General features: G+C 36.5%; 1 protein-coding gene across 3 annotated transcripts in view; it reads left to right on the top strand.

The window, feature by feature from the left end:
• The window catches only part of MMP16 (matrix metallopeptidase 16), a 181,037-nt gene that overhangs the window by 26,328 nt on the left and 126,945 nt on the right, over positions 1 to 27,764 (top strand). Inside the window, exon 2 of one of the 3 annotated variants that reach the window (XM_049819181.1) lies at positions 1,059 to 1,103. The exons of the other annotated variants lie outside the window; for them this stretch is intronic. Within the exon in view, the coding sequence (XP_049675138.1) occupies positions 1,059 to 1,103 (45 nt within the window). The remainder of the gene's footprint in view (positions 1 to 1,058; positions 1,104 to 27,764) is intronic. 3 annotated transcript variants of the gene reach the window in all.

Raw genomic sequence — 27,764 nt, 5'->3', positions numbered from 1 at the left:
TATTCAAACAATTTTGTTATTCCATTTTTAACGTTATTCTTTCATAGAGAGAAATTACGACAAGAGTTGGACAATATCATACACCAAATTATTAAGGCCTGAAATAATTGTGCCCCAAATTGCTATGTGTCTCTGTGTATTTAGATTATTGTACTAGTTTGCTAAAGACCATTTGGTAGTTGTCAATTGTTTCCAACAAAGTTAACTGACCTATATTCTGTTTATGTATTGGTTTTGTGCTTGGTTTATGTGTATCCAATCCAAAATGCATCTATGCAGTTTTGGGGTTTGAGGCATACTTGCAGGCAGGGAGTTTAAGTAGAATAGAGAGAAGTTACTGTTATTTTTAGCAGTATTATCTGCTGGAAGTATGAAGAAAATTTGGAATATTGGGGCAAGAGGTAATGTATCATGTGTACACTGTTTGGTTTGGCACCTCAGACTTTGGAGACAAATTTTACCAGTGAGCCTGATTTTTAAAAGTTCAGTCTATAAAGTATATTCATGTGCATATACTTCAGGGCAGAGTACCATTACATGCATGTATAAGACTCAAAAGCCCTCTATTTCAGAAGAACTCATACTTTTCTTTCTAAGGAGGGAAGACTATTTCATACTACCATTGACTAAATCTCTTTGTGTCAATAAAGTGCAATGTTTCAAATAGTTTTTTCCCTGGCCCTGGTGTATTTTTGCATGTTTTTGAGCCATACAATAACTCTTCTTATGACCCCTCCCTGTACAACAGCACTAAGTAAGGATTACAAACGAGCTGTTTGATAGATTCTGTGGGAAGCATGCCTGTGTTGGGGGGTTGAAGTTCAGGTATATTTTGTTGCTTGACTCACCACCTCCTTTCACTTTTGATGTGGCAACACAGCATTGACCTTCTGCATGAAATCTGAACTTGCAGAAGGAACGTTCCCTACTTGGCATAATGTATAATTAGTCCATGTGAGTCTTGAACTAACCTGGCAAAATGCTACCAGTGCTATCTCTCATCATCAGTGGCTTGCAAAGGAGTGCTGTGCCTAACCTTCGTCCATTCATCTTTGCAGCTACAGCCTCAACCAGAAGGATCCTCTTCACAGCTCTGTCAGCTTGTAAGTCCAAGGCAGGACTCAAAATGAGGTGGCTGGGATTACTCTGTCCCCTTGCACTCTGCTTTTGTTTTAACCAGAAGTAACACTGACTAAACCAAAGCCTTAGCTAGCTAAGGTTATTAGAAGTAAAAAGATGCATGTTCGTTATTAAATCCTTATTTTGAAAGAGAGTAAGTCAGTCTACTAATCTCTTTTTGCCTTGGGACTCACATTTCTTGAAAATAAAACATGGAACAGTTTGGTAAAGGGAAAATTGTAACTCCTCTACATTTCAAAAAGTCACATGTCAAAGTCTCCTGAGTGTAGCTAACATCTTTGCAACTGCCAGCTGCAAATAAAGATGAATTAGTAAATACACAGCTCAGTTATAGTCTAGAGAATACAACAATGTGAAGACCTTACAAAGTCACTGTAAAGATATACAGTGTAATTCAAAGGCCGACAGCTAATGATCAAAAAAAGAAAAAAAAAAGAAATTGTCATTTTTTATCAGGCAAACATACCACTGTAATAGAACTCTACAATGAAGAAGCATTGATAGCTTCAGCAGAAAGGAAACACAAATTTCTGACAACAGGAAATCATAAAGTCCACATTTTCTGTGAATAATCAACAAGTACTGTTCTTTTTTTTTTCCTTTAATACTTAGTTTAGCATCTTTGTTTTTCTCTATTTATAGGAATATTCATTATTCTTGGGGGAACTGATTCTGAATCTGGGAGTGGTGCTCTACATAAGGCTATTAAGTGGTTGCTTATAGCTGAAATATGGAGTTTACATACTCCCTTCTTTTAGATTACATTATTTTTGACAAGTGGAACATCTGGGTATTGTTATTACATGGATTATATTTACTCCCAAGCAATCAAAAATGTAAGCTTATACTTAGCTTCACTTAAAATTTTACAAAACCCATGACTTCAAAATTTAAAACATCTTTGTAGAAACCAGTGAAAACGATTGTCTGTGTATTAAATAAATTCCTTGAAATACCATTGCAACAGTGCAGATAAAATCCATTATAAGATCTCATTAGACTGATCTCATTAACATTAGTTAGATAATTTATAATTCTAAAGAAGATACTAAAAGATGGAAATGCATTCTTCTTGCTTTTAAAGTAATAGCATGTAAGTAATATATTTTATTTTCAGATATGCATAATTTTTGGGTTTTTTATAGTATCAATTTATCAATCCTGGTCATTTGCATTAATCATCCAAGGTGATGGCCGTCTTGCTAGTGCCATGGCCTAAAGTGATTCAGGACCCTTCACCAGGTTTGATTACTAATTGAGAGTTACAGTGATTTATGAGATATGTCCTGATTTTTTCCAGCTCTGGCTTTCAGAATAATCTGGTGTTACCTGGTGGACATGTAAAAATAAATTCTACCAGCAATGTAGTTTGTGGGTTTGGCTGTGATGTTTCAGCATTACTTTTAGTAAAGCTGACTATTTTAATAGCATCTCCATGTGCCATTTTGCCCAGTTGAAATACCTCAATTTGCCACTGAACCTAGTGAAGAAAGGATTTCAGTCTCCATATCTTTGCTGTTCTTTTAAACACTTGAAAGTCATGGTCAAAATACTTCCCTCACTGTGTTGAGTTTATTGCTGAATGGCTCAGCTATCTTTAGATGTCAGGTGTTGAACCTCTAATCAATAGGCTTAAAAATTTTTCATACCATTAGTTAAAACTGATTTGTCAATGGTCTAGCTGTATAATGTGGTATTAAATTACAATATTATCCACATTTTTTCCTATGTTTTCTTCTGTTACTTAAAATAGAAGTGTCTGGAGCAAGGATGAATGGTATTTTAAAGAACGTTATGAGGTTTGCACATCTTTACTTGGCGGTTATGTTTAATGAAGAGTTCCTTTAAGATAATGTGACTTTTCCTATGCCATTGGAAATGCATTTTTTTTCTTCTTAAAGAAAAATATTTCTTTTTGGAAAATACTACAATAATGGCAAGCAAATTTCCCCAAATCAGTTAAAAGCCTGTTACCCAGTTTAGTGTATTATTTCAGATGTTTTCCTGACATTTTTTCTGAAATGGAGAACTTTTTTTGTAAGTCAGTTTCAATTTTATACGGTTTTTACTCAGAGAAAAATGCTGTTCAAGTGCACTGCTACTGCACCTGTCATTTACATCCTAGATAAAAAGGAAGAGAGTTTTGCCCCAAGTTGTTCTGCAGAATTCATTCCCATGTACATAAATTTAAGGAGGAACTGAAAGAAAATATCCTTATTAACATTTAATGCACTGTATGATCTCATAGCTCTGCTGAAGTAGAAGACTGTAATCCATAATTTAAGAGTGTGAAATGCACCTTCTTTATGCAATTAAGCCCAACATTATTTAAGAAATACTTTTCGTATTAGTTAGACATGCCTTACAAAAGGGTGGCACAATTGTGATATGGAAGGAGAAGAAATTATGAATCAAAAAATGACACTTTAACTCTTGTTTGTTAGTGCAATGGACTGAATCTCCTTTAGCAACTGATTACCTTAATCCTTTTCTGGTATTCTCCATCAGTTGAACATTTGCATGAATAAAACAGAAAAAGAAGCATGGGATGGTTCTCATGACACATCTAAGCTTCTGTAGAGACTGCAGAGGAGGATGAGCTCTCAGGGCAAAGACGTTGCCTGGCATAGGTTTGGTTATTGGCACAGCTATAAAAGAAGTTGTAAGATGGGAAGCCAAACCTAGCATATTCCCTGTGCTGCTGGACAGTTCCCCCTGCGCCCCAGCCCACTGCAGCTGCCCACCTTCTTGTTTGTGTTGCTCCAGAAATTGCTGCTGGTATGGGTATACGTTTAACATTACAATGAGCGTGAACATTACCTTGAAATTAGTCTACATCATTCAGTGTGTTGTTAAAATTAGAAAGGAGCAACTTCAGACTGACTTGAAAAGCTTATGCTTCAAAAGCACATTTATAAAAGTTTGATTTAAGTTAAGGAATAGTAAGAATAAAAAATACTTGACAAGAATTCTACGGCAATGTCACAGTTTGAGACCACATTGACAGTATAGAGACTAATGGGTCTGCAGAGAGGTGATTGTTGCTGTGGTTTTGGCTTTCCTTGTTTCAAATAGCTGGGTTTAATCTGACTTCATTATTCATGAGACACTTCTTATTCCTTCTGGTGGATGATTGTCTGACAGCAGTCAGAGGTAAAAGTTAGGGGGTTGAATTCTTGAATTGATGGCCAAATCCATGAAGTTGCAAGACCAACATACTAGGTACAGCTGGATTCTCTTACTGGTTGTTTTTCTTGGTGGTGGTTTTATTTGTTTGGTTTTGCCAGAAACATCTGAAGCTTTACTGATTTGAGAACTTACTTTTTAGTGTCATGGGACCCCAAGTCAGCCACAGCTGCGAGGCAGATGTGTGTAGACCTTTCCTTTACAAGGAACTCTTCAAAGAAAACCAAAAGGCTTTTAAATAAACAAGTAAATAAGTAAATAACCTTTAGGTTTTATTAGCATAAAACTAGATTAGTTAACTTCCTAAGAAAATTCAAAGAATTTAGGAAAGGTAATAGAAATAAGAAGGATTTATAAACAAATTCCTTCTCAGAGTTGATCCTTGTTTCCAGAAAATCCACTGACTTCCTGACTCAGCACCATCCTGTGGGGCCCACAGGGGCTAAAAAAAAAAAAAAAAAAGGCCCTATCAACTCTGACGCCTGGTTATCTGCTCCTTGCAATCATTTCTTCACCTTATCAAATGAGCTGCAGGCTCCTAGCTCTTTACTGTCATGCAGGTTCCTTTGCTTGATCTTTTTCTCTTTGAGGAGGCTCAGTGTCTTCCCAAGGAAGGAGCAATATCCCCTTTCAACAGATTCCATCCGAACAAGTGTTCATAACTGCCATCAAGTATGAAACCAAGAACTGCCCGTCACACTTTGTTCACGCTACAAATTTATTTCCTATCAGTGGATGAGAGAGATAGAGAAGCAAACTCTGCTCCAGTATAACTCAGAAGAATTGACATGAGCGTAAATGTGCTCTATACTGGTTTATCTATTTGTAGATGTGGAAGCAGGAAGTTAAAAAGATAAACAGTATGAAGAATCAAATGTAGAGAAGGTATAGCCATATCTAAATCAGAAGCTGGTGTTGTATGGATATAATTACTACACTAAAAGAACCCACAAACCAAAATTTTTATTATGCTATAATCTGTGTATAGAATAGCATTAGGTATATATGCAAAAACAGGCAATTGCAATGAAGAATGTGCAGCAGGTAATTTCAGAAAAATACTCAGGCCTGTGTGTGAAGTATTTTTTTTTCTATTTCTGCCTGTGCATGCTTTTAAAATTGTTTTCATTCCCTTGTACATGCAGACAGTTTTGCGATTTCATTTGAAAATGATCCCACTGCAATTCAAGGAAAAGCGAAAGGCATTTCATTGTGGGGGTCACTTCTAAATGTTCCTTCAAAACAGGCAGAAGTATTTCTCTGAATAATGCATAATGGGAGTGTTGTATAACTTTTATTAGTATGATGATCAATTTGTATTTTTCTCAGAAGAGAGATTCTTAAGAGCAGTGATCCATGTACCTGAGAACATGTCATTCAGTCACCGGTGTGTTCTTGATTGTGCTGGTCTCTCTGTGGTTGTGTGTATGTGTGCACATACAGCTCCATGGGGTTGGTGATTGTGTACAGGGATGATAGAGTTTTCAGGGGTCAGTCTTATGAATCCAGAGTCCTTATTCATCCCCCCGGGGACAGACTATTTAGTGTCCAAGAAAATGCTGCAAGTTACTTCTTTTCCATTCATTCACTGTGGAGTTTAGCTGGTGAGGTGTGTAGGTTGGACATATGAAAGCACTTCTGGTGTGATGTGATAAGTGACTCTTTCAGAAGTGAGCACTTTTCCTTCTGAAATAGGTTATATGGATTTTGTAAGACTTGCTTAGTGTGCAACTCCAAATGAAAGCCAACTTTCAGTTTCCATAGAAATAAGTACAGCATGTGTTTAAAAACTTTGAATCATGGCCCTATTTAATAGTATCAAAAGAGATTTAACAGCAGTGTAAATCTGTGTGCTGAACTTGCAGGCTACTTGCTGCTTTATTGCTATCTAACATTTTTCAGTTTCTGGAAATACTTGTGTATGTGTTGTTTCTCTAATTTTTGAAAAGAATTGTATGGTAGATTGAAGCTGAACATTCATTTATTAAAACTGTTGTTCATGTTCATAGTTCAAAGTAAGGCAATAGTATGTTTAATATCTGTTTGTCATTTCTGATGCTTACATGTGACATATAAGCAGTGCTGTCTGTCTGAAGCAAAGACAGTGCAAAGCTGCTCAGAAACTGAAAGGCTGTATATGGAAAAGCTTTGGCAGAGCACCATACTGGGCATCAACTGGGTGTTATTGGAGAAGATGGTGTCTGTGTATGGAAAAGTAAAGAGAACATAAAAACAGAGAGGTGTGGAAGTTTCAGCATAACTTGATCGACACAGGCTTTGCAGGTCTGTTTGTCATCCTCCTGAAATCTGAGGAAGTGTCTGGCAAGCAGTCTGTGATAAACTGAAGGCTGTCATTCAGAAACTGAATCTAAGGAAAAGAGAGTTATTGAAAAAGCAGACAGTAAGTCACTGAGATCAGCATTTCTTCTGAAATAACTAAGGTTATATGGAAATGGATAGTTTTATATTCCTTTTAGGATATGGAAAGTTTTGCAGGAGCCTCTTCATGTTTTGCTCAGTAATATTGCTAAACTGATAGTACACAGACACTGCAGAGGTTAAGTGAGAAAAGCAAGCTTACAATAGTTAATGCAATGTGATTTTTCTGTCTAAAGCATTGACAGCTCTTGCCATTTCTCTAGTTTTAGGCTGCTTGCATGCCAAAATTCTTTAAAGTTGAACATACATGGCAGTCCTTACAGTCTAAGAACAATACATAAGCATACCAGTGTCTTAAGAAGGTGGTATGTCACGATAGGAAAATTCCAGATTTTCCTGAGAGAAATAATTATACAAGCCTGTAGTTGTGATTACATTCTAAAACGTTTTCATCTTGCTTTTTGTTGTTTTTATTCAAGGGAAATTGTGTATCCCTGCAATAGATTTTATGGCTCCGGATTCTTGAGGGGCAGCTAGCTAAGTGGTCAGAAAAAACCCTGAAATGTTATGACTGGTTATACAGTTAAAGCAGGCATAGGCATAAACACGATAATGCTGATGCCCTAACCGTCCACTTGATATTTTAGGAAAGTATCTAGAGGAAGAACAATAATTGAATGTACAGGAGGAAAGTATGCATGCTAAGGGAGGCTTATCTCTTTCCATAATTCAGTAGACTTAAGATTCAAATCTGTTTTCAGATCTACTGAAAACTTACCAAAGAAGTTCCTAATGTCAGGGTAGCCATTACTGGAATATCAACTGGTAAATTCATCCACCCTGCAGTGTAAAGTGCTCCTCAGAGTACAAGAGTACCACTTTTAAATCAAAGTGGGAAAGCATAGCTTTTGAAGGTGAAATATTTGGAGCAAGATGTAGAAGAAGGCTCCAGGTGAAGGACATGAGTAACAAGTGGCTGTTGTGGTTCAAGAAAAGCAAGTACTCTGTTTCTATGACTGTTTATAAAACTATTGGACTGCTGGGAATTTCAAACAGTGAAGAGATTTCTTGGAAAAACATAGAGTAGGAAGGTGTGTTTCCACAACATCATGCAGTGGTTGGTCTAATTAGCTGTGGCAGAACACTTCTATAATGCAACTATACTGCCTCTAGTATTCGAGTTACCTTGTGCAACTCCACAGGCAGCATTATGCCCTGCTGACATACCTTGGAATTCAGCTTACTGCCTATGCAGAATAAGAGCATTACAGCTCAGAGCCAGTCTGCACAGAAGTTCAGGCGACCAGGTGAAAATACAAGCAGAAGAATAGGAGTCTATTTTCATTAAATCCATGTCCTATGTTGATGTGTCTCACTGCTTTCTGCTGACACGCTTTCCTGTTTCCACCATGCTATACCTCCCCATTGTTTCATAGCAGGGCAACTGGGCCCTTGATTATTACTGAGTGAAATGGAATGGATTGGTTAATCCCAGCCTCCAACAGTATCAAAGCAAGTGTGGCAGCTCTTCCACTGATTGTTTTGTGTTGCTGTGGCTCATTTTCTTTTAGTCTAGAATTATCACGGAGACTTTTTTGGAGGTTGTGTAGTCAATGCCTGCATCCGTGCAGAGAAAGTCCCTCCCCAGGTCAGGTAGGTTTGAACACAGCTTTTCTAAATGAACCCTTGTGAGGAGAAACAGAACATCTCCTGGGATCAGCATTAATTACCTTAATACTAAACTTCTTTCCCCAAACCTGTAAAATCCACCTTTACCTGAGCTACCAGTTTAAATAGAAAAGACTCCTGACTCTCTCTTCCTTCACTGGACCTTGCAAACAAATGCCACCTGTTGGGAAAGATCAGTAGAAGCTTGATATCCATTCCTGGTTGTTGGAAAAATCTGAATAATTAATTTCTTCTAGCACACGCTGGCTCAGTTCTTTCTTCTCTGCCTTTGTTATTCATTCTTTCTTTATCTGTTCTTCCTACTCTTTAGCCAAGAGTTTCTGTTCTACCTCTGGCTAAAGGCCGGTGTTGTTGGTTCTTACTGCGTGATCTCATTTACATACAACAGTGGCAGTGTTACGGTAAAAAGATTAACGCACCTCTGCAAAGCTTAGTATACTGCTTCCCAACCTCGATCTCTGAATCTTTTTATCCTCCTTTTAGAGCAAAACTGGAAGAAATCAGTCATGCATGGAAATAGGAATTATAGGGAATAGGGTTTATTAAAAAAATCCAAGCAGGAAAAAAGAACTAGAGAATTCTGTTCAAAACTAAAGGCAATGCCAAAAATTAAGAGTCTGAAATTGACCTCTCTTAATGTAATTACCTCTGAGTTTGGACCAAAAAGCATAAAGCCCTATGTTCACACTGCAAATGAGGATGAGAGATCTGTATCAGTGGCTGGAATGGGAAAGGAGTGGCCCTTCTATTTCATGATAATCTCATTTGTTGCCTGAGTGTTTCATTTGGCATGGCTTGTTAGAAAATTAAACTAAGACATGTTATTAAAAGATTTTGTTTGATCCTTTTAGATATCAACTGAGTTAGCAGTTGTTCTGCTGAAGGAAGACATGTTACTTTTTCATTACTGATGATTAGTTATGGAATGACTGTACTGGATGAAGAGGATTGGGACATGAGTGGCGGTTTTCAGGCAGGAACTACTGATCCACCACGAGTTTTAGTGGTATTAGACAATCTGCAGTACCTATGTAACATACACTGCTTTCAAATATGGAAACATCTTGTTTGTATGTAATCCCTTTTAAGGAAATATCCAAAAAGCATTCCAGAATTTCAATGGAAATTGAGGTGGAATGTTAGCACTTGAATTGAAAGAGCATTCTTCAAAAGCCCTACTGAGGGCTGACCACTTACCTACAAATGTTTGGAGATTGTACCATTTTTGTGCAGAGTCCTCAGGACTTATAACCCAGTTGAGGTTATTGGAGCTTCACAAATGAGGAATTCTTAAACTCTGTACTCTCCTCAGCCGTCAAATTTAATAGACAGGTTTGAGCAAATTTAGCTGTATAAAATGAGAGGATCTCTTTTATAACCAGTGCAGTTGTGCTGGTTTGGTCTAAAACATACAACAGGAAGTAGTCTGTTAGGTAGATATTTATTACAGAGAAAATAATTCTGATTTACAGAATGTTAATCAAGGGCAGTCCTGGGGGTGAAAAAATATTGTATGTTCTAAGGCTATCTTTATCTGAGGCCAAAAGATGATACACATATTACGGATGTTGAGAAAACTCTGAACAAATTTCCCCTGCTTAAACAGGATTAGATTACTGTACCTGGAGATGCATTTTGTGTGTTAAGAGATACGATTAGGGAACCAAAACCTTTAAGGGTAAAAATATTTAAGGAAAAGCAGTATGAAGTTTGACTTCCTGGTTTTATGGATAATCCATCTCTTATAATTCTGAAAAATAATTTCCTTTCAAGTATTTGATGGAGCACAGCTTAGTCAAGTGGTCATCACACATCAGTGAAGAATGTTAAAAGCAGACATAGTATACTAAAATTGAGGTTGTAATAAAACGAGACTAATGTCATTGATTAATCCCTGTTGTGTGAGAACATGACATCACTGCAAAAATCTCGAAAACTAATCTCTAATGTGGTCCTGTCTTGGGCTAGCTCTGTCAGTAGAGCTATCATTTTGGATGCAGACAGTATAAGGCAGCTCTTAGAAGACAGAGCACTCTGAAGACATTTTTATTATATTGTTGGTTTTATGACTTCAGTGACAGCATTTCCTGCTCGGTGCTTTTAGCATAGGACAGGACAAGGTAAGAGCCACATAGAAAATTTTTTTAGGGAAGAATGTGTGTTGAAAAATGTTAACTTGCTAAACTTGAAATATTTCATGTGTATGTTTTCCTTCTCTACTTATTTTTTCCTGTGATGAAGACTCCCATGAAATAGTGAATGAGTTTATTTTTTGTTTCTCTGTTCCTTTGGGTAGATCCAGACTGATGATAGGTAGTTTCCTTGTCCCTTTTCTGAGGAAGGTTAGAGAGATAAATGCATGCCATTCTTCCTTAATTATATGGCATTGATGTTCTCTCTTTCTTTCTGTATTTAGATACATATTCTAATATTAGAGAATAGTAAAGGCCATATCTGATGGCAAAACATCTATGGAAAAAGGAATGTTGATATTTGGTTTATTGCAAGAAGTTTGAATGAAGCCATCCGTCTATGGTGCATGATTGAGACAGGGACTTTGTTGGAAAGCATCTTTTTCTTGATGTTTTCCCACCTTTCCTTCCAGTGTGTATCAGCAGCATTTATTTCTGTTAACTATTCCAATGACACAACAGGAGTTGGTGCCTACAGGGAGCACCTATCCCACTGGAAGGTCCTCTGCTCTAAAGACCGCAGCTCATAGCACAAGTTGTTAAAGTCCATTTGTGTTCTCTTAGTATTCGTTGAAGATGCACTGCTGTGAACACACCTCATAGCGTAAGTTGTTAAAGTCTGTCTGTGCTCTCTTAATATTTGTTGAAGATGCATGGCTGTGAATACATTCTGGATTTATAGCCTGGGTGTTGTGGATGCTACTAGTTACATTATGGCATTCTAACTAACAGAGTATTTTCTAAGCACGATAGCCATTGGTTGATAACTGAGGTTTACACTGATTTTACTATATTTGCGTTGAATGTATTGATCCACAGGCATAAGCAGTGTAAGGAACCAAAGAACTCCAGGAGCCTCCACTCAATTTGCAAGTTACAGTTTCTTTTTTAAAAACAATATAGTCTTCTAAAAAAAGGATAAACTTAGGCTGTAACTCTTAATATATCAACTTCCAAGGTGCCTGCCATGTGGAATGATAACTCCCTATATTCATCCCGCCTTGTCAGTATTCCATGAGGCTGCTTATGGTGAAATCACTTAATCATTTGTTTTATAACTTAGAAAGGCTAAGAGCAGAAGGTGTTATTACATCAGATAAAGTGTTGCTATGTACTGCAGATGCCATGCTAGTACAAGATACACAGTCTATGGGGACATCCTCCCATATGGTCTGTGGTAAGCTAAACTCTTGGCTGATGCTGATGCCCACTATATTTTTCATTTTCTTCTGTGAGTGAATGTAAATGCTGATTTGTAAAACCTTAGTAATCATTTATTTAAAATTTATCTTCTGGATGCCTGGATTGAGTGTTGTTGTGGTAAGCTCTCTCACTAAGATATTAAGTTATTTTTCTTTTCTTGTATGTCCACTGAAATTTAAAATGCATGCAAGTCCTATTAGGAGAAAATAGCATTGTCTTTTTACAAATGGTATGTTTTCATTCCACACTCTTGTTTGTGTACTGAGCTTTTATGTTCAAAGTGTTACTGCACATTTCATTTCTATGTCTGTATCTTGAGATGCTTGTACTAGCTGAATATAAGTGACTGCAGCTGCAGAATTTTATTTAATCTTGTTGGATAGCACTTCTCTGACTGTTTGAGTCTTCCAGAATTATCTATCCGTGTTTATTTTAGATCATTCAGAAAATGATTACTAGTCAGGTTTTTTATAAGTAGGGAGCCAAAAATAGGCTGCTTTGCCATATTCTTGGTTTGCTATATTTGCCTTTTCTCCCTCCTCCCCCCCCCCCGCCCCCCCCCCCCTTTTTTTTTTTACCAGCTTGAATACCTTACCAGGAAGCTATTGCAAGAAGTTGTCTGCTATTCAGTTGTCTGGTTCTAATACTTTACAGAGTGTTAAATAACTTGATGTCTGCTTCCCATGGCTGTGGTTGAAAAGGGAGTAGATGTCACCCAATGAAACGTGCCATTAGAAACCAGGTTTTGATGCTTTGCTTGATTTTATTATTTTCAATAGAAATGTGCTGAAATTTCAAAGAAGGAAAAAAGCGTTGCAAGCAATTCTCAAATTCCATTACAGTTTTCATCGACTATTTTGTTTTTATCTATTGTTTGAATTTGCAGTTAGCGTCACATAGTTCTATGTGGCTGATGAGTTTTAAGAGGTGTCTTGGATGGTATTTCTTGTGAATAGAGCAAATTTTTGCATCTAAGAAGATATTTTGGGGGGAGAATCCCGAGCCCTACCTTCCTTTGGTGAAATGGACTGCATCAGTTGAAGTCAACTAATGTAGTTTCCTGTGAGGAGATGAAGGCAGACTTAAAAGTTCAAAGAAAAGGGGATTTTGCTTCTTTATCCAGCTATTTAAAAAACCTTTTTTTTTTTAATCGGCATAGCTATTTTTTCACTGTTATATGTAGATACTATTGACTAAGATGAACGTGTTCTAAAATATTAAAAAAGCTCACTATGGCTTCCTAGTTTGTTTGGTTTTTTCCTTCTTCCCTTTTTCTGTTCTCCACTTTCTGCCATTATCTGTTTACATTACTCCCTTTTCCACAGCACTTTACCAAAAATTCTACTCCCAGAATGCTTTCATAACTGTCCTGTGTCCCCAAACCTTCTGCCTTCCCCTTCAATTTCCTTCCTCAACTTTACCTCTCAATACTGATTACTCTTTTCATTCTAATTTAATTTCTCATTGTCCCTGTCCCTCCCTGGACACTGTTACACTGGCTACCTTATTCTGTTCTCCATTTGGAAAACCATGTCCAGGCTGATGAAGTTTTGGTAACATCTCAAATGAGAATATAGGATGAAGCATCTGCAGAACATGCCCTGCTTGACTGCAGGCACAGCAGATGAAGCAGATATCAAAGCATAGCAGAGAAATGGTTAAGAATAGTTAGCCCTCCACAGGTAGGTCTGGAAAAAGCTATTTCAATAATAAATTAGAATACCAATATATGCTTAAAAATTTGGAATAGGCAGACTTCTGCGAAGAGATTAGTTTATGGCGAAGGGATAGAGAGAAAGCCATTGTGTTAAGCTCACCCATATAAACTGGAGAGAAACATGCTGTTCTGCACGTTTTCTTGTCCTATAACAGCAATAGACAACCTGCACTGCTGATCCCAGAACTCATCAGCTAAAAGCAGCTGTACCTGAACCTCTGACCTGAATTTAACTTGACTGGGCTAAACTGTGGCTGATGAGCTAGTGAAGAAGTTTAATCCCACAGTACCAGCTAACTAAAGCTATTACTCTAAGATTTACTCTTTGAGAAACTCTACTTTTCTGTGTATAAGTGCCTGCTGAGTCAAATACATGTAGTTCAAAATGGACTGCAGTTCCATAAATGCAACTAACTGCTTCCCTGCTACAAAGTGAAATACTCTGGACCAGCTCCAGTTTTCTACTGAAACAAATAAATTATGCGGAAGGTTTTATTACAGTTTTTAATATACTAGGCTTTTTAGCCAAAACCTGTTTAAAAGATAAATATTGTCACACACGGGCATGCACACAAGAATTTTTGTTAGGAAATAACACCTCTGTAAAGACAAGTTTTTTTCTCAGTGCAATAATAGGAGATCTCAGGGGCTGTCCTCAAGGTCAGTCAGTCTTCCTTTTCCAAATGCCTTTGAAGGTCTATATCTGCAAGTAACTAGAACTATGTAGTTGTAGGAAAACTTGTAATTGGCTCTATGTTTCATCCATTTACAACATATTATGCATACAGTATTATTTGTCTGGTTAAATTTTTCTTTGAGACATAAATTATTCTTACTTACTGGTTACTCCTTATTTTTTCCTATCTGTCTTACTAGAAGTCAGACTCTTCAGGGCATGATCAGAACAGTGTTCGTTAGTGTATAAGCAGTACAAGAAGCAAACCCCAGCATTTTATTCAGGTCCTCAACAGTAATGTGATCAGACTACTTTGACTGCAGTGTAGCCAGAAGTGAGACAGATATTAGTATGGCATGACATATTTATTATGTAGTAGTATGTCAGACATCAAATCAGGCTCAGTTGCCGAGTGTTATCTTCTGCTGGGTTATAGTCTTCAGATCCCCCTTATCTAGGCTGGGTTACTCTTCTTTTATTGTGTCACAATGTAAGGATTTTTAGAATCACTATTTCTGTGGAGTACACAGTATTTTTGGTTCTTCCCTTGTTATGCTGATATGGTTAAAAAGCAATCGCTATTCCTAGAGCTATGCAAGTATCAATCAAATGATGGTAGTATGCAGACAAAGATATATGGGAATGTCGAGACACTGTGCAAGTTGAAGTTGCTCTTGTCAAACAAATGCAGACATGCAAATTTCACTTCTGTTCAGGGCACAAGAAGAAAAATCATTGTTTTCCAAATGGTGGAAATATAAGTGAGTGTAAATGCGTGAAAGTGTATCTCTGTATCTTCCTGCTGTATGTTACAGTTTCTAATGGGTTGTTGCAGTCAGTGCACTGGAAAATACAAACGTGTATTGATCATTTTCTTACCAAAAAAGAATAGAAGAGTACTGCTAAAGAGAAAATATTTTTTTCCTTCAAACTCTTTGCTGATATTTGAAATTCTTTACTCTTTTTTTTAGTGTATAGGTTTCTGAGAATGTGGAGTTTGAAATGCATACAGTTCATACACTTTATACATTGAAATGTCCATTTTATATAACAATGGACTGCTATAACTTTACGTAAGCATATAAATGAGAACAATTTGCATGGTTAAGAACCATCACTTCACTGAAATTAGACAATAAATGGAAGCAAGCCATTTTTGATGGGTAATGGGTTTGGTCTGAATGACCTCTAGTCTAGTCTTTGAAAGAGCTCTGTATGATGTGAGCCCAGATACTAGAACCACACTAATAAAATAGGGTAGGTAGGTATAATTTTCTGACAAATTTAACTGTACTATGAATGGTTGTTTGAAACACCATTTGCAGAGGAGGAATGAGTCCCTAAAAAGAAATGCTGCAGATTAAAAAGAGTGATATAGGGTCCTCAGATATGACATGTTTTGCAAATTCAGGAGGGTAAATATCACTTGCAATGTAACAGACATAGGTACTGCTATATGAGGAATAAAGACTGTTCTTAGCCTCTGGTTTAATGCAGACACCACCTTCTTCCCATTAATTTGAAATTAAAAGGCCTTGTACTTTTTGTATGGGATTCATTAAACAGATCTATAGGCAGATATATATGGCCTCTACAGAATGATGATCAAATGTTGATATGACAAGGACTTAGTTTACACAATCACAAGTTGTGATTCTTTCGTAAGCTTAACCCTTTAGTTTTGCAGTTCATATAAAGATACTTTACAAAACATGTGGCACATTTTTTTACAGAAATATCCACACAGTTTAGTTTTGTGGGAGAAGAGTGCAGATTTGATGGATTTCCCTTTAAAGATCTTATGCATATGTAAGCTATGCATATGATAGCATGTGAAAAAGCCACTGCATTGGAATTTATTTTTTTTTTCCTCTCTCTTGGAGGGGCTGGTATTTATGCTAAATAGATAAGATCTTTTCTTAACCCTTAAGAAAGAAATATGAATTTTTTCCTCTTCAGAGCAACCATAACTGCAGAACAGATTTACATGTAATACAAAGCATTCATTTCTCCCTGTTTGGAGCACTTTATCACTCTTCTTTCCTTCTTTCTGCCACTTACTTTCCACTCAGCACTTTGTGAAACAGTAAACCATTGCAACTGCTTTTCAGTCATTCTTGCTTTTATTATGCTCTCTCTTTTTTTTCATTTTGGATAGGCAAATAAAAAGAGAACCTTTTAGAAATGGAATAAAAAGGTCAGAGGTATTTGCTTCCTGGAACACTGGAATCTGGCAGAGATTTTTAAGTTTCTTAAAAATTACTAAAATTAATTCAAAGGTCTCAAAAGGCTCTGAAAACATAAATGAGTTTAATTATTCCCTTGTGGCATGGCCTTGTAAAAATATTGTGAACATTTTTGCACTGAACTATAATATATGGCTCTTCCTTCCAACTTTTTATGTACCTGAGTGCTTGAGAGTTATGAAAAAGGGAAGATACTTACATTTTCGATAATTCTATCATCAGTGCACATGGCTGATGTTATTCTCATTTTTTTAAACAGTTAAAATGAGACATGTTTAACTCCTCTGAGGCCATATTGGATGTTTGAATGGAGAAAGGGGATAGTCAAACATTCAGGGAACTTTTGGGTTGCTTTTCTGTATTGTGCTGAACTGCAAAACTCAGAAAGGCAGTTTGGACCAAATCATAGAATCATAGAACAGTTTCAGTTGGAAGGGACCTTTAAAGGTCATCTAGTCCAATGCTCCATTCCAGCTCAGTTACTCAGGCAAAATGTCCACTACATGAGTGGGACTGGAGCCTTGCTTAAGAAAGACCCCTTGTATCCACCCCTCAGTGGGATGGTGCAGGCATGAAGCTGTTTCTTCCCTCCACCCCAGATACTGCAAGGTCCTCCCAGAAGCAAATCTTAAATCTTCCCAGTGACCTGCACCAGCCTTGGAGCACAACTTCTACTGCAGTCTATGTGGTGGTACTAACCTTCAAAACTTCCACAAGAAATTCTCAGATTTATGCCTTTTAAATAGACCCATTGACTTAGATAACATCAATTACATTCTTGGTAGTTAAATATCTGGTTGAATTACAGCCTAATGAAACATGATAAACTATGTCTACAGTACACAATGCTGGGCATTATTAAGATACAGTTTATGAAGATAATATTTAGAGTATGAGGGGAAGTGTTTAGCTTGGGAGGAATACCAAGGCAAAATCATTTCATAACATGCTTATAATTGAGCACCACTCCTGATTATACCTGCATAAGTCCTAATAGGCATACTATGCTGAGATGTCTGAAGCTTATATTCTAATTAAAACTTCTCAGAAGGTCTGACAGTGAGAAATACAACTATTTCATAACCTAGCCATCTTCTTGATCTATTTAAAAACACTTTGCAGCTGAAGACTGATTTTAGGAAAGTCAGCCAGGGCTTATTACTTAAATGATTGATTTTTTAGTTGTTGACCTTGAACACTATGGCTCAGTGCTGCACCTTTAATTACACAGCCAAGTGCTGCAAAATGCAGGTGTTTGATTAGGTAATCAAGAATTTAACCTCTGACTACATAAAATATTATGAAAGGTAGAGGTTCTTTTTCTGCAGTCAAAATGATTAGCTGCCAAAACTAAGTTCTTTGTTAACAAAGATGATACTTTACCTGTAAATATTTCAAATAAGATGTTGATTTATGGTGAAGAGGTAAGGTTTTCTATTGTACTTGTATACTTTTAAATAATATGGAGAAGTAATTAAACCACTAATAGAAGCAGACATTAAAAAAAACAACAATTGGGAGGTAGTCATTTGTACCCTCATGTAGCCTGGATTTACGCAGCAGGTGAAGGTGGTTGTAGCCCTCCTCTGTAGTTGGGGCACACAAGCTAAGTGTGGTGCAGCTGTTTGACTCTACTGCCTCTCCATGCTTTCTGCCTGTCTCTTGTCTGCCTGTCTCTCTTGCAGTCTGTGGCAGCATCCATCCTGGTAGTACTGGCCTGGATGCTCTACTACTGGTCATATGGCAGCGTGATCCCAGCCCTTACTGATGATGCTCTATCTGTAGCAAGAGCGGTGACAAATCGTTACTGAATTTTATGCCCAGAAATATCCATCTGTTTTTTAATGTTGCTTGAGCCACATCATCCTCGATTGAAATACAACTACCTTTTATCTAAGGTGAGTTTCTAGAAATTGAAAATTGCCAGTCTCTCCAGAACTTACTGCTTCATAGTGATTACAGAGAAAAGCATTTTCAAATACTCTCAGTCACCTCTCGCAGCAGCCTTGGAGCATAACTGCCTGTGAGGCCTATCTGCTGTCGCTAGCCTTCAAAAAGTGTAGAAAGACACCGAAGTTTTAATCTGCCCAGAATTTGGAGAATTTGGGATAGGTTCCACATATATTTTAATATGTGCATAGGATCTATAAATATTATCAAGCAAATAATAATTTTTAATATAAAGGTAATTATTAATGTCCACATTTACTGAAGAGGACAGTAGTCCAGAGAAGTGATCTTTGCCATAGTTGTCTCTTTGCTATGTACAAGTTGGATCAAGGTTACTGGGGAGAATGTGAGAGAGAAACCAGCTTTCTGGATCCCATGCTGAGAGCTGGAAAGGGTGTGTGGGGTGGCATGGGAGCTTCTTTATAATCTTGTTACTTGTGAACTGATAAAAGCCATTGAAAAACAGTAAACATCGAGCTCAGAGGTGCTGTTTTCATAGGAACACTCTTTGGAGCTGAATCACACCTTATAATTTACTGCACTCAGTGGTTCAAGAAGCATATTTTGTTGTGCTACACTCTATGACCAGCTGATGGCTAAGGCTCCACCAGGGTTTGAAGTCCTTGGTGTTTTGGGGTGCTTTTTTCTGTGTGTGCGCATGTGGCTGTCACGATGCATTTCAGTCTTATTCTGAATGTGATTGTTGCTAACACTGTAAGAGTTAATTTTTCCTCAAGAAAACTATTGCCCGGTGTGGAAAGATGTGAGAGAGAAAAGCGTTGCTATTGGCATTGATTCCCTTTGGGAACAGTGTGGATGTTCTCTGTGCAGGGCCATTTACTCTGAACAGCTCTTTGTCCAGAAATCCAGTAGCAAATGACAGGAGCATCAGAGCAAAGAGAAATTCCACTGAAACAGCAGAAATAGGAACATTTTAAAAGAAACATGCTGTCTGGACAAAGAAGGCTACTTTTGCCCAGAAATTGAATGTGAAGGGGAAGAAGGAACATAGCTTCTGGATGAGCATAAAGTTCATTAGAGGTTTCACAAGTAAAATTACATTCAGGATATTGCTTTTCCACTGAGGAACTTTACCCCCCTTCCTCACTCCCCCCCCCCCCCCCCCCCCATTTTCTTTTTCGCACTTCTGTGTCTTTTAGAAATTCCTTTGCTGAACCCAAGTTCTTTCTGTTACCAATTTGTTCTTTAAGAAATTAATGATAAGCCAGCATCTCTGTTATAGCCATGTGTTTTCTAGGAGAAATGTATTCGATTATCTGTGGCACTTAAAAGGCTTGAAGGGCTAGTTCCAGAGTTGAGGCAGCTGAATCCTAGGATCCTGATCACCTGGAATAATGTCAGATTAGACTTTGCACTTGAGAGAGCCAAACTAACCATGGTTATCACCCACTGCTTAAACAGAGGGAGCTTTATAGCATGTAAAGTATATAATTCTATCACAACAGACTAGCTTTCACTGAGAACAGCAGAGCTGAACCAAACTGTGATACAGGGCTTGGGTTTGACATTTTTATCAAGACTGAACTCATTTATGATATGTGCTTATCAGATAAACACTGGAAGAGAAAAACTATATTGTGGATTTTCAGTAGGTTAAAGAGGGAACAGATTATAGGCTTTTCATTTTACTATTTGCATAGCTGAGGAAACAGAAGACAACAGACTGAAAGAAGTGGCCCTAAATCTAAAGTGAAAGAGTTAATACATTAGATGTACTTAGCCAATCCACTGAACTCACAGGAAATCTAAACTTTTTTGTTGCACTTACTTAAAAAAGAAAAATTGATAATACTTTGATACTGGTATTATTTGTAGAGATGCATTATGTGTCAATAGATTGTCACAATTCTTTAATGCTTGAGTAGACATTAAAGAAGAATTTACAATTTTCACAATGGAAAACTGGATGCATGGATAAAGGGATCTGTTTCTTCTCAGCAGAATTTATAGTGCTGGCTGCTGCAGCAATGGTTTGCATATAGTTTGCATATTGCATGTGGTTCAATTAAGTTGAATCAAGTAGAGTTTGGAAGTGAAGTTTAGACCTCTCAGAACACTCAAATGAGAAAAAAATATATTTGTCATGTTTTGTCTCTGGTGGAATTACATCCTTCACTGATATGCAATAGTAGATCTGTGAGGGAAAGAAACATTGTACTAATGGGATAAAGCACGGGTGTGGACTTCAGCCAGACATGTCATTTTCTTGTTTCTTTTTGTGCCCCACTTTTGCCTTTCCCCTGTAACAAAATAAGAGTCTTTTTCAGCGCCTGCAATTAGATGCCTACTACTGTCAAGTGTTCCTACTCAGTTATGTGTAAGGAAACTAACTGTGCTCCATGAGTGAACTAGTGCTTCTCATTCTGCCATGCATCAGTAATATTTGAAGCAAATTGGAGTGGTCTGTCTTCTTCGGAGAAAAGATGTTGTCTGTATTCAGTAGCTGTTTCTTGGGTCTAGCATCTGTCCCAGATGGGAGCAGTATCTCTAACATCACTGATCATGCAAATGAGTTTATTTAAGTTTGGAAAAAGATTAATAGGTTGCAGAGTTACTTTGCTCTTTCACAGGAGTAGAGAGATGCTCCAGATGCATCTTTGTGCATTAGACCTACTTAAAAAGGGTGCTAATAAATCAATTCTCACTTTTAGTGTAGGTGTTTTACACTACAAATAGGAGAGAAAAAATAGTGTTAACACTAAGAAACTGTGATTGTAGAATACAAATTGATGTGGGAATTGTGGGCCTGGAGTGTACGTCCAACTGCTTTTAACACTGTATTTGGAAACTAACATTATTTCTAACTCAATCTCCCAAGCACAGATCAATGTTGTGCGGGTTAATATGGGTAAGTTATTTTTATTTCTGTAACAGGAAATGACAATTTCTAATCTTGCAAGTACTTAAGGCAATGAGCAGAGTATACTGGAGTACTTTTAAATAAGGTGAGAATAGATTTTAGTAGGTTTATTTTAAGACTTTGAATTTTTGCAGGTCATACATATCGATGTTTTATGCTAACCACAGGCAAAGGAAATTTACCCGCAGTTGTAATTAAACAAAGTCAGAATTCAAAACATGATGATGCTGTAGTAGACTTAATTCATGAAAGCTGCAAGACAGACACTTGCTAGCATGTTTTTCAATTAAAATCATAAACCCCTCTCTTGCTTAAGTTACACTTTAATATAGTTAGTTAGGTAGGCACTGTATTTCACTAATTGTTTTGAAGGAAAGAGGAAATTTAATGCCAGGGTGGCAGAGCAGAGGACTAGAGTCAGAAGATCTAGATTCTTTGCTTGACTTTGCCCCTAATCCATCATTGAAAATTGGAAGACATACTGCATATGTAAAATGATTGTAAATCAAATTCCAGGGGTTTTTTCATCATAAAGCAGTTGGAGGCATCTGTTACGCAATCTCTTATGAGTCCATTGTAATGATTAATTTTAAGCTTTTCAGAATACTGATTGTAAAACGATGAATGTACGCATAGTTTACAGAAGTGACAGCTTTCTAGAAAGAGTATGATTTATCTTAGACTATTAAATAAAAAAATTATGGGTTTATGGTAGATTCTTAGGTCTCAGTCTTCTTTAAAAAGATAGACTTAAGGGGACTGAAAATCCTGTATCATGTAATGATTTAGAATTCATCCTCTCCCATGAGAACATGCTGGTCACCTACAGGTTGAACAGGAAATCAGACTTCCCAATTCAGGAGTTCTGGAAGAATTGTAAGATTATGTTTTGTTAGATGTCCAGAGGTGTATGAACATTTGCATGAGTGACTGCCCTTCATTCACTTCTGTTGTTCCATTGGTCAAATCTCTCTATTTGTCTTCTGAGTTGCTGTGGAAATGACCTAGAAGGAGCTAGCAATGACCTGGAAGACTGAGAAGTGGCTTGGCAATTATCATAGCAGTCAAGTAAACATTGACGTGGTCATGTTTGCACCCTGGGTCTAAAAAAATAGGGGGATTTTAATGTCTTCTTAATAACTATTGCATATCCAGAATTAAATCTAACTTTTATTTTGAATTAGCTGGTTGCACCCTGTAGATTTCACCACTCATAAAAAGAAGATGGTTAGCAGGTCTGTACATTGTGAGTGAAATGTGTATTGGAAGGGCACTGTATGCTTTAAAACATCACAGCAATCTTGAAGTCAGAGGCAAAGCACCCCTTAACTGCAATGAAAGCTGCATGGAACCCCTGCAGAGTAGCAGGGTTTGGATGATAGCATGTTTTTCAGTCTGAAAGTGAATTAGCACAGTTGTATCAACAAATGATACAAGCTGATACCTTAATATGTCATGAAAAACATCAGTTTTGAGGTGAGTATGTAAATTAGGATCTAGATATAGGTCTTTTTAAATGTGGTTCTGATAGGTTGCAGCTGGATCTATAATTAAACTGGCCTTGTTGGAGAAGCCCACAATGTGTGTTTACCATTCAGGGAATAAGAATTGATCATCTCTTCAGCTGATCCAAAGCTCATCTCTTTGATCTAAACCCAGGACAAATAAAGATTTATACAACCGGATCTACAGCTAAGGGAAAAAAGTGTCACTAGCTACTTACTGAGTAATAATTTAAATATAACTTCACAGTAGCAAGAGCTATAAACAGGAGCTGTATGTTGTTGTTGTTCAAATTTACCCTTACAGCATCTATTAATTTTTTGCTTTCATAAAGTGGCTGTCGGCTCTTTTAGGTGCAGTCCAAAGCCAGTAGTGTGTGAAATTAGTATAATTAACTTCTAGATGTTTGCTAGCAGACATTGATAGATTACTTGATGGTGACTCCAGTTTATTTACATCTAAGGTTTACTGTTTAGCCTTACACATTAATTACTTCTTATTTTAGGCTGACTTTTCCAAAACCAAATAAACAGGGGATTTAAAAAAAAACAACAACGAAACAAAACCCCTTCTTCATCCTTCTGTAACATTTTCTGTTGAAATGTGGTGTATTCTAGAGTAGGGGCAGATGTTTTCTCCTTAATGATCTGAAGGCATCTTTCTGCTCATTTATTTGACAGTATGAGAAAAGCTATTTAGAATTACTAAATATAACATCTTTTCTTTGTCAGAAATAGAAAGGTGCAAATTAGTCTGAGAATTAAACAAATACAAAGCTTAAGGATTCTAGGAGAAGCAAAGAAATAACTGAAAGCTGGGATTGGTAGCTGCATATGTCTCCTTCATTAAACTCATGCCTCAAGCCCAGTCAATCCAAGGAAAAGTTCAGTGAGCCAACTTCTACCATGCACCTGCTATGTGCCTGTAAATCTGCTGCATTTTGTTCCTGTGAACTATTGCAGGTTCTTAATGAAATAAAAAGTTAAACACATGTAACTGTTCATAAAACATGGAAATCTAATCTTTAATTAATCCCATGTTGTGTTGAAATATGACCTGTCTGTTTTTTTGTCATGTTAGTACATGATAAAATAAAATTTAACACTGCCAATTTCAACTGCACTTTTCAGAAAGGAGCTAGTGGGGAAGAAGTCTTTCAGAATTTGTGATCATCTACTTCCTGTGTGAGCATCGAGTCTCCTAGTACAAAAAAAGGTTGCAGGGAATAAATTACAGGTTGCTAGGAATATTATGTGCTTTCCTTCCTGTGCACTCTCCATTTTACAACCTATAGATTCTTGGATGTATCCTGGAACTGACTCTAAAAGAGTTCAGGACTTTACTATAATGATGAAATGCAGATTTTATTTTTCTTTTTCACTTAAAACCTTTAAGTATTGAAAGCATGTGTTTGAGAAATGAAAGATATTGTTGAGAATGGTTGGTCTGGAAAGTTTGGATCCCCTACTCTAGATGAAAGAATTGTGACATGACCCGTATTCATTTGCAAAACAATCCTTTTTAAATTCTTGTAATGGATAATTCATTCTGCTTTGTTTTATAGGACTCTAAATTTCAGTGGACTTTTTTCAGAATTCTGCTTTGGTCGAAAGTTCTCAGTACAGTTCAAACCTTTTGCTTGTTATTATAGCTGTGATTCTTGGAACCCACAGCTGGGTAGCAGAGTAAGTGATTTTAGCAAAAATTTAGGCGTAGCACAATGACACTTAGTTTACTGATAAATCTGCTCTTGGATGGAGAATCTGGTAGTAGGGATCTGACTCCATTAAATTAGATTAAATTTTTAAAAATATAGCTTTTCTGAGTGCCTACAACTCATCACAGTAAGAATTCCTTTTCAGATCTCTGTAGCCTGTTGACCTCTTTTTGATTCAGCGATTTTCTGTCTCACAGGCCTGTTCCTCAGCTAAAATATCTCTTACAGTTTTTGACAAAGTTCATATAAACTGGAACACATTCAACCATTGTTTTAATGATCTCCTTTTAAGTTTCTTTAGCATCTTAGTGTAATTCTGTGAACAAGATTTTCTTCAATTTGTAGGGTGAACTTTGGGAACATGTTATTGAATTTCTATAACATTTTCTGCTAATAAGAGAAAAAGCTTTGTTCCTTTCTAGTAGAAACTGTAAAAAACATCTTACATGTTGGCTCAGGCAGTGTAGGCTCCTGCAGAAACAGATCAGAGCTAACATGATTTTAACATCAAGGATGAATAAATTTCTTTGTAACAAAGTCTAAGATGGATTCAACCTAACATCTGACCCCTCTTTTTTTTTTTTTTTTTTAATCTTGAAATTCTTGAATTCTTGAATTTCCCTTGAAACTTTTCCTGTCACTTTTTCATAGACTACATTACCATTTTAAAAACTTCTTGTCATTATTTTCACCACTACAATTTTACTTCAGCTTTGAAATTTTTAGTAAATTGGGACAGTGGAGTGGTGGTGTTACAGTGTCCTGAGGAAATCTGGATCTTGTTGAAGGTAGTGGGTCTTTTGTTGATTTTAATGTTCTCCTTACTTTTAGAAAGCTATAAAGTTTGTATTTGGCCTTTTGGCTTTGCCAAGCATGTTTGTGCAATTCCAAAGGTTATTGTGCTATAACTTATTTAAGTTGTCTTCTAGTAGAGAGATGGTATCTCTCAGTATTTAGATCTTTGCAGCTTCTCTTCCTCTTCTTTAATTTCTGTTTATTCTCCACACAAGAGCACACTACTCATTATAAACTGCCATTATCTGATTTATCATTAAATTATTGAAATGAGCTAAACTATGAAAAAAGTGTTTGTCCATTACACTCTATTCAGCACAGTGTAAGGAAGACAGTTTATGCAACCTCTGAAATAGGACCAGATTAAGGCACCTTTGGAAAGCATGGAATACATTAAATGTTTTTTTGCTATCTCTGATAGTTTTTTTTGTAATGCTAGCTATGTTGTGGTGGGAAAGACTTCACATCTTCAGTGGTTTTAATTATTAGGTTTACATAACCTTAAAGAACCCAGAAACCATCTCCTACATCTTGTTGAAGAGATTGCAAGAATAAACTCAAATGACCTGGAGATAAGGTCATTTTAGAGGAGCCTTTAAAAAGGCATTAGAAAAAGCCACCTTCTCACCATATTTAGGTCCAGCTAAAAGAAGCAGAAAACCCTGGGAGAACTTTCAATAATAACAGCCTATTACTGTATCAAGACCAGGACATGGAACTGAGCTTACTGCCCTCTGGGGAAATTTTAAATATTTTTAAGCATGTATAAGCCACAATGATTGACATTTTCATAAATGTTTATACTGTAGAGGGATTGTTAAATTGCCAAGCATTTGCTAGTGACAGTGTAAAAGAAACCCTCTCAAATATTAAGCTATACTGCAGGAGGCTGAAAAAATTTTAACATCAGAATTGTGTATAAATGTTACTGTACTAGTTGATAGTTATGAAGTCAATGTTTCAGTTTGTTTTGCAGCAGTGTATGTGAAACATGAGGAAAATATGAAAATATTCTATCTTATTGGAATTTACTATTTATTGGAATTATTTTTTCATTTAATTTGATTTTAGGAAAATGAAGTCCTACATTTTTCACTCAGATGCCCAGTCTAAGTTAGTATTAATCTGAGATAATAATTCACCTTTATATCAGCAGTGGTTTTAGAATTTAAATCAATCCTTTTAAATTTGTATTGCATTTTCTAATACATATATAAGGCAAAATATGTAGAGATTTTATAAGTTTCATTATATCCATTTCAAGAATTCAAATTATGTCTTTATTTCCCAGTATATACCACTGTGTAAACATTTGCATGTGTGGATGTATGTTTTCATCACTATATATGCTTATAAAAATTATAGATAAGATTATTGTATTTTTTATATGGAAAGTTTTTACAGGTTCAGTGTTTCAATAGATATGTTTATCTTGAAAAAGAGGTGTGAAGTATATATTGCAAAATGCTCACCTCCTTTCAAAGACATGCTTGTGATGGTAGGAATCAAACTTCTGTAGTGATCCTTTGGATATTTCTTACTATGAGAATGGGTGAATTTATTTATGCATCCCTTTTGTCTCCAAAGCCTACTCACCGAGGAAGTAGTCTTCCTTTACTAGTCTGCTAATATAAAAAAAAAAAAAAAGACCTATATTCCCATAAATTCTCTTGCACAATGAAGGTGCTATGCAGGTTGCCTCAAAATTGCAGCTGAATGTTGTAATGTCAGTGGTGGAACTTTCTATTGCAGATATAGCCTTGTTGCACAATTACTTCCATACTGTGACTTCACTGAACGTAACAGCAGCTAGTTGCACCAGGTATTGTCCAGTATTCTGAATACATAATTTCAGTGCTCATTTTAGTGTAAACTAATTAAGTTATTTTAGTAAAGTCACACTTTTTTTCCATTGTAATCTTTGTAATTTAGAATTTCCTTGCAGTTCTGAAGATAATTTAATGAAAATTCCAGTCATAATGAGATCAAGTGACATGACTGACAGGTTTTCCCATCATACCTAGTACTTAAGAAAGCATAAAGGCACTTAGAATTTCATTACTTCTGCCTAGAGCAATAACAAAAATTTTCAAATCCTAAATACCATATCTGAACAGAATGGGTTTTGTGTTGTTTTAAGTATTGATATTGAAAGACTTGATTAATTTGGTTACTAGCATTTATTGTAGTACTTATAGGTTTTGTAAACAACTTTGTTTTCCCTTCTTTTTGATTTCATTTCCACTTACATACATGTGTATATATAGGCACACAATTAATAAAACTCTTCTGATGAATTTTAGGAAAAGCATACACTCCATTGTCAGCTTGCTCAGCTGTGAGGAGAGGGGAGGCAGATTTCATAGAATCATAGAATGGTTTGGGTTGGAAGAGACCTTTTAAAGATCATCTAGTACAATCTACCTGTAGGCAAGGACATCTTTCTTTAGATCAGGTTGCTCAAAGCCCCATCCAACCTGTCCTCAAATG

This window comes from Accipiter gentilis, chromosome 2 (genome assembly GCF_929443795.1).
Source record: "Accipiter gentilis chromosome 2, bAccGen1.1, whole genome shotgun sequence".
NCBI lineage: Eukaryota > Metazoa > Chordata > Aves > Accipitriformes > Accipitridae > Astur > Astur gentilis.
The sequence above is the reverse complement of the archived record's forward strand: the minus strand, read 5'-3'. Positions and strand labels throughout refer to the sequence as shown.